Genomic DNA, 8,444 nt, shown 5'->3' with positions numbered 1-8,444 from the left:
AAGTAATGACTTTCATTTTCCATGAGTGCATTCCAGGCTGTCTTCTAGCCATCTCTGGTTAAAAAAATCAGTGCAAAATAAACAATGGTGAAGTACTAGTTTAACCATTGAACTTACTTGAATTTAAGAAACATATCTTATTTTACACTATATATATATATATATATATATATATATATATATATGTATATGTATATATATATATATATCTTTTATTTATATATTTATAGAGATTAAATTACACTGGACTTGAAAAGTATAAAGAAAACAAAAATGTTACTACTTTTTCCTGCAATACTAAAGGAAGCTTTTTGCTTTTTCTCCAATGCAAACTCTTCCTTGGGTGAGCAGCCTAGCAGGATCAGCTGTAGTGAGAACTCCTTACATTTGTCCTTTGCAAGTCACTATGTGATTCACATAATTCCATGTTTACACTCTGCCACATCATAATTTGTGATGCTCTTTGCCTGAAGAACAGCTCGTGGTTCCACTGTCATTACTTCTTGTCCTGCGTTCAGAGATTTGCTAGCAGTAGTGTGATGGCTATACTACAGTTCCACTTGGAGAATTGGCCTGGTTTTGGGATGACAATAAACCCTGCAAACAAAGCAGTTTACATTAATCCAGCAAGAGAACCTGACATGAATTTTATAAAGTTCTTAACCTCAACCTACAATGAGTACAGTTGATTTTTACCAACACTTGTTTATTACTTCAGACATCAGCACCTTCCCTCCTACAAAGGCTCTAAGCCACCACCACGATCTCAGGCAAGCAGCACACAAAGAGCTCTCAGACAGGAAGAAATGTGTGCGTTATGACAAGGAATGGATCTGATCCCAGCATTTGGTTTAATCTACCTTGCACTTGGAGTCATAGTGAACTCTGAAACTTTAAAAATCATACACCAAAAAAAGTGATCAGCATTTTACTGGGGTGCTGTCAAAAGAACCTATTCCAATATCAATGTTTGACACCTGACCTGATACAGAGAAACACTCTATCCCTTATATGTGATCGAGTATTACAAGGTTTGAATAGAAAAATAGATTGTCTAACCAAATATTTGTTTTGGTAATTTTAATACAGAATGAAACCCTGACAAGAGTTCAGTAGAGATTTCCTATTACAATTTAAGTTCACACTCAGGAAATCTTGGTACCAGCTCTTCTAACTACCCTGCCATTCAGATCAAGAGACTTATTTCACACACAGCCCCATGACTGCACAGTGCCCCTCACCACACAGAGGCTGCTGCTCTGGATTAAAGCAACTACACCTTACAGATTAAACCTCTGGGTACCAATGGACAGACTCCATTTCAGATTTATGCACAGTAGCCACTTTTTTAATAATTCACATAAGATAACTTTATCAGGCTTACTTAGGAAAAGCTTATTGTCAAAATACAATTTAGCCTTATATAAGGTCATTAGTTCTACCGAGTGCCAGCAGGCCAAGGGGCAGCCAAGGGGCACACTGGCAGCTGGAAGCACACTGGCAGCTGGAAGCACACCAGCAAATATCCCCATGCAACTCCTCACCTTGTAGGAATGATAAATGCACTTTCAGCAACTCCTCTAAGCAGCTCCCAGCTTATGTTCTTACCTCAAAATTAAGATCCTGGGACTCAGATCCATCAAACTAGACAAGATCAGGCAGCAATTAGCATACAGACAGAAGACAGAATTATGTCACTTCTTCAGAATCTACAGGAGCTCTTTCAAACTTGGATCCAAGAACTGAGAGGTCATGATGATGGAAGTAAACTCTGACCTCAGAAGAGGGGGAAAGAGGGGAAAGAGGGCAAGACTGACTGGATTCAAGTCATCAAATTTCTGTTCAAACCAAAGCCCTTCTTTTTAAAAAAAAACATCTGATCATTTCAGACACATCATGAACCTGAGTAGTTTGCAGGATTTCTGGCAGACTGTATTTGCATATGGTCCATATGACATTTATACATAACAAAGCACATGGAACTTAACTTGGTGCCTTCCATAGACCTCACCTGAAAGAACCTGAACAACACCTTTATTTGTATTTGTTTATGCAGGGAATATCTGATTCAAACACTGTTGAGGTAGACTGAAGTGGGTTCTTCTTTACACTTGACATTCAGGATGTGCAAAGATCCTGCATATTTCATGAGAACAAAAACTTTCCTAGTTATTATTTATGGACTAGATGGTGAAAGAAGGCAGAACTTTAGAGCAAACAAGCCACTGAAGCACTTCTGAAATTTTTACCAGGGAAGTTTTGTTGGAAAGTGACAAGGTTAATCAGAATTCACTAGTTCATTACTGAAGCATTCTTCACAAGTCTATTAAATCCAGCAGCAACTGGAAGGTCTTTCTTGTCAGAAGATTACATCCACTAAGCAACTTTGAAGTACCCTGGAAAAAGACGTCCAAAGGTATTATTTTCAGTCTTAATTAAATCAACAATCTGTTCATATGCAAATATGTGCTTTATAAGCACACAGGAAGCTCTAGGGATGGCATAATGTCAAGTCTTTTTCAACAGGCTAACCTATAACCACCCTATACAGGAGAAGCAAGCCCTATGCTACCATTGGATTTACACTGTAACACAACCAATTCTTGGGAAACAAAATGAAGTTATTTTCCTAGGATTCCTCTAGAAACTGGCAGCACATACTGAAATTCAGTGTGGTGCCTTATTCCCTGTGAACTATCAGCCACTCTAGAATGTAAGTTCCAAGACTAGGAACAAGGAGTCAGTCCTGGTTACATCTCATAGGTGGTGAATGCTCCCTGCTTTGAAGAGCAGCAGCTCAGTGCAGATGGCTTTCAGTGAGTACTAGGAATTCCTTTATTTCAGTCCTTGCTCTGAATTAATTCTGCAGCTCTGAGCAGGCAAGCCAGAGGAACACCAAAGTGAAAATAACCTCAAGCAATATCCTTGTGCTTCTGCAGATGGAACAAATGTATGCAAGTATTGCCTTGAAACTAGGACTACTAGGCTATGATGCTGTTCAGAAATTCACTCCCAGGGGAGAGACCAGAAAGTTTGTGAGTTCTTTCAAGTACTTGATTTCAGAAGACATCTTAAATGTTCATACAAGAAAAGCAAAGAGTATGAATTTGGTTTTTAGGCATGTAAGTTTCACCAAAGGTGGTGAGTTCTCAGTGGGTCCTGATCAAAACAAAAATTCTGCAGCATTTTGCCATTGTATCAGAGCCTCCAAGCAAGGCTATTCACCAGGTTGTGTTCAGTGTAACACTGGAGATGGAGGAAAACAACCTAAGAAAAGCAATTGAGGGCTCAAATAAAGTTACTGCTTTGATACAGAAGTTCACAGTAAATCTCATCTGTGATACAAAGGGTGTGGGATTGGAACAGTTGTAGTTGTATTCTCTGGAAGAATACAATGGGTAAGGTAATGAAAAAATATAAAAAGCTCCTGCCTGTAAAGAAAGAAGAAAGCCATTAGAGTGTAGTGCTTTCTGTGATGGAACCACCCAGTCTATCAGGTGGGAAAAGATGAAACAAAAGCTGCAGCAACTTATTAGAGCAACAGCCAAGTGAGCCTGTTTAACAGCCGTGCCAGGAAACATGGAAGAGCAGAGCCACAGCTGCAGCTCTGCTGCCTGGTGCAGCAGCTTCAGGCTTAAGGACAAACAGATCCCACTGAGCAAGCAGCAGGAACAAATTAAGACACTGCTCAAAGTTTTGTAAATAAATGTAGTGTTTTATTAGCAGTAGTATTTTGTCAGCATATGAGTCTAGCAGGCATGGGAAATGGAAGAGTTATGAGCTCCAAGACAGGAATTTAGTACAACAATATTCATCCCAACCTCAGAGGTAGCTGCTGTCATCTTAATGGGACACTCCACAGATGAGCAATGCAGCTCTCAGAGGATGGGGTCATTTTTCCTAAGTCAGTCAGTGCTGTGAGTACTGAACACAGGCTGCTTCAGCTCTCGCTGCTAGGGCTATCCTGTTTATCCATGCATTCTCTGACTTCCTGAAACACACAGGACTTTGCACATCTGGTAAAAATACGCTGGCATGGGTAGGAATGAAAAGCCATAACAAGTACAATCAGGAAAGCCATTTGCACCCGAGGTTTGTGGCACTCATCTGCTGGGGTCTGGTCACTGCAGCAGCACAAACACAAACCCTCCTCCCCATTTATGGGATTGTGAGGAGAAGGATGGGTATATATTTTAAAATTCCACATACAATCCAGACAAAAGTCTGGGGCTTTTTTCCAAAGACATGAAACATAATGTTTCACAAGAGAAACTAATTCCATGAAAGATCAGCATGTAATTGCTGTATTAAAAACAAACAAACAAACAGGAAGATATTGCAATATTAAATAGGAAAATAGTAAACAGTAGCCACTGAGTTAATATTTTCTTAATTTAAATTAGAAGCTGTTTAATTGGAGCCAAAGGTGCAATCATACAGTTTCACTAATCTAGATAATAAACAGCAAGTTTGGACATGCAAGCAGGATCCAGAAAGTGCATGTCTCCTTCCGGGAAACAGCTCTGCTGGCACTCAGAACATGCTGGATGTCAAACTCTGCTCATCTTTCTACTTTCTGGTTTGAAATTGAAAGGTAGAAAAAAATAAAGGATCCAACATAACAAGCAATCCAATATAAAAAAAGAAAGTCTCATAGTACACTTCACTAATGCAATTAAACCAATTAAAATATGGCTGAATTAACAAATGCCCATACAAGAATGGTACTGGTTTGTTAAACCATTTCTACTATTGCCAGTATGTAAAATAATGGGAAGCTATTATTTGAAAAATCCTTCAGGAGTAGTTTGTTTTTTGGCCAGAATGGTGATATTCTTTGAGTAATTAGGGTTACTATGTAACTAGAGTTACAAAGCATTCTGGACTGAAGCTTTGCTTGAGAAAAGAGCCCATGGTCCACTATGGTGTTTGAGCACTAAGACACAAAAAACAAAGTGAGATTTCTCACATTTGTTTAAAATTCTGTAGTTAAATTAGCTGCACTGGTTTTAAGACTTGCATGAACAAAATAGTCAAGTTCTTTATCCAAAGAATAAGTGTTCAACAGCAAAAGTTTCTGAACTGCATATACTCACTAAATCACATATTAATCTCTAATGAAGTAATAAAATTAATTTAATAAAAATGCTCAGGAAAGCACATGCTGTTCATTCACATAACATGCTACAGAGAAATATTCTGTATGGGATTTAGGGGATAGAGCAAAGCTGATGCCTGCCTTTGCACAGTTTTTGTGTTCACTAAATGGGCTTTTAAATTTGTATTCCATTTGCCTTTTTTTCTCCGTTCTGATAACATTACACAAAAGTATAAATACATAAACCATTTGACACCAGACCTTATAAAAGACTGTAGCACCTTTAGGGTTTCACTTGCAACTTCTCTTCTGTGTATATAAAGGAGTTTCTCTTAACAGAGGTCACTGTCAACAAAAAAAAATTCAAATTCAAGGCTGGTAGAAAACCATCAGTAACTAAAAATCTGTCCAGTGGCACTAGGTGAATGGAAGATATGCAGAGGAAAAAAAAACTAAGATGCAACTACTTGGGTGCTTGAAAATGCAAAAAGGCTTTTGCCAGCAGAAACCTGACCTGGGCTCAAAAAATAGGACCTTACGCTTCATTCAAGTACCAAGGGCTCACATGTTTATAAACTGTTGTTTCTCTACTTTTCTCGACCTACAAAAGTCAGTAAGGTGTAAAATTTGCAGTTTAGAAAATAATGAAATTGAGATAAACCAGGGGAAACCTCAAGGAAAAGCATATAACTTAAGGCAACCCCATGTGAGTTAGCCATAAAGTGACTGTGGTCTTAGAAGAAAGGAGCCAAATGAGTTTGATTGAGCAGCACCTACCTAAAATCCAGCTTCAAAACCCAGAAAATAATATTGTCTTAAAAGTTATTTCCTTGAGAAGCTTGTGCAACATTATTAAAGGCAAGTAAAATGACACCTTCATGTTTCAAGACATATTTTGCCAAATACTTTCTCTGACCACAAAACCTGTGGAAGCTGGGTTTTGTTTCAGGCTCACACTACTGGGAAACTGGTTTGACCAACCAGTTCTTGCATCATTTGATATAAATGGATGTTCCAGAAGCGTTCAAGCAGATTTCATTTTTTCTTTCACTAGCCCCTGTTCTTAAATATGCATCAATGTTCTATGTATAGATCATCACAATGGTCAGTCAATACCTTGGAAGTACCACAAAGTTCTCAAGTTTACAGAAGATGATTGCCTCAGCTTTTGTCTACAGAGTATTTTTGCATAAGAGACAAACAGTCCTCCCTGTCAGACTGGACCCAAAGTAACTCACTTTTACACTGAAATTCCTCAAAAATGTCTTTGAAACACTTCAGTAAATTTGTTTGGCTTTTCTTTGTTAACAAAGAATCACTGCTGCAAAGGTGAGACAATGCCTAACCCCTCAAAAGGAAGGGCAACATCTGAAGTCTTCACCTAAATTTGCTCCAAGAAATTTTGCAAAGCTTTAGGCTAGTTTATTTTAGTTCAGATGAGTTTTATCCTAGACTATTTTCTTCTAGACAGAAAATGCTTGAATCACCTGTATGAGCTATATCCTCAGGGCTGTAAATTCAGCAATCATTAGGTAAACACCAAGATCTAAAGCTGGAATAAAGGACATACCCTGCACCAGAGTCCACAGAGGAAAGAGCTCCTGTAGAGTCCTAGAAGGAATGACGACACTCTGCCCCAGCTCCTACCGGACAGGTGTGCAGAGAGAATCTAGAGACAGCCATGTCTGTGTTCTGCTGAATCTGAGTTTAAACAAGTTTGAAAAGTGGTTTGGTAAGTATTCTGTTTAATGTTACTCTAGTCCTAAAAAAAATAGCTACCTTGAGTCATGACCTTATCAGCAAACTTTAAACATCAAAACATCTGCATAGTCTTGAGATGAAACATTTTCTCAGAGCAGGTTACAGATGTGATCAACTTCTTACTTTAAAGCATGGCAAGTTAACAGTTTCATTGTGGCCATTTGTTCAGCACAGTGTGAGAGCATAAGACCACCTAAGCACTGCAAGATAAATTAAAACTCAAATGTGGAAAGGACTATTGAAAGTTATCTACATTTACAGTTCAATCACACATTTTTATTTAACATCAGTATACAGAGGACAACCCCAGCAAGTTATTTTGTAATGTCAAGTATTTAGTAAAGTTCTTCAGCTGTAACAGTGACAATAGAACAGCTAAAAATAAGCAGTATGAAACAAACATGATCTTCTTAAAATTATAAATATACCAACAATACTTCTTAAAGCTTAATTATTGCAACAGTTAAATTAACAATAGTTCATGTTAGAAAGGCTCTATGAAATTTATTCAAGTTGTCAAGAAATTAGATGGAAGTGTAAAAAGGAAATACATATGAATTTTACTTTTGATTTTCACTAAAGGTAGTCAATACAATTTTGTACAGTATCACCTAACATGTCAGTCTTTAACAAACTCCAGTATACAGAATCATAAAATGCAGAAAAAATAGTTTAATCTTTACATGTAAATTGACAGTAAATTAACTGACACAAATTTTATTATTGTAACATAAGCAGGCCAGCATTTTAAATATTAATTTAGTAGTTTTATGTTGTTAAAGGGGCAGACATATACAGTCATTCCAAGTACATACTCAAATTTTAAGAGGTGATAATTCAGAACATGGGTTTTCTAGAAAGCATTTAGTAAAAGTCATGTTATTTCCTAATCCAGACATCCTCATCATAAAGCCTTTAGAGGGTTATGATCTCTCCTGGCTGTACTGGAGCCACTTGTCACACCTCCTCACACACGCACACACACATACCTTGCTATAAATATCACACCAGTGTACTCTAGGTTTAATTCACCCTGATAATGTGGGTATGCCATGTGCAACTTTGCTATTGTGCACATTACAGAAAGCTTCAAATTTTAGCATGGTAACCTGAAGTTGTATAGCTGTGTTTCAGTTTAACTATAATCATCCCTGAAGATTATACAGATACCGTATCACGTTGAAAGAAATCTATTTGATAGTACTTAAATACCAGCAATTGAACTTCAATTGTAATGATGAAATGCTCCTTTCCACTGAGGAAGAATTAGTATGTATAGCTGCTTGTCTCACTCAAATATAGTACATGAATGTTTAAGTACTTTCACTAAAACAGAAGCCATACTAAAACATGATACTGTACTACAATTGTAGTTAACTAGAAAATTCAAGGATGTTATAATTTAAGTCTAAGTTTTCCTGTACAATAAGTCAAATAAATAAATTCCATGTGCATTTGTTTTACAAAGTGGTAGGATGTTTCTCTTGCTAGGTTATACACTGCCATTTCACCTGGGGGTGCTTCTGGCCAATCTTACCTTGAGCTTTCTGACACAGGGAACTCCCCAGCAACTTTCACTCCCAGA

At 37.5% G+C, this 8,444-nt stretch overlaps 1 protein-coding gene across 4 annotated transcripts in view; it reads right to left on the bottom strand.

The window, feature by feature from the left end:
* Positions 1–229: 229 nt before the first annotated feature.
* WDR20 (WD repeat domain 20) overlaps positions 230–8,444 on the bottom strand; it is a 45,244-nt gene continuing 37,029 nt past the window's right edge. For 2 of the 4 annotated variants that reach the window (XR_010783898.1, XM_066553026.1), the window contains exon 4: positions 230–597. Coding sequence is in view for 2 of the 4 variants with exons in the window: in XM_066553026.1 (XP_066409123.1) it covers positions 544–597 (54 nt within the window). In the remaining 2 variants the exon portion in view is untranslated. Of the gene's footprint in view, positions 598–5,359; positions 5,444–6,668; positions 6,800–8,444 lie in introns of all 4 variants that reach the window. The other 2 variants (XR_010783897.1, XM_066553025.1) reach the window with 2 other exon arrangements.

Source organism: Molothrus aeneus, chromosome 6, assembly GCF_037042795.1.
Source record: "Molothrus aeneus isolate 106 chromosome 6, BPBGC_Maene_1.0, whole genome shotgun sequence".
Classification (NCBI taxonomy): Eukaryota; Metazoa; Chordata; class Aves; order Passeriformes; family Icteridae; genus Molothrus; species Molothrus aeneus.
The sequence above is the reverse complement of the archived record's forward strand: the minus strand, read 5'-3'. Positions and strand labels throughout refer to the sequence as shown.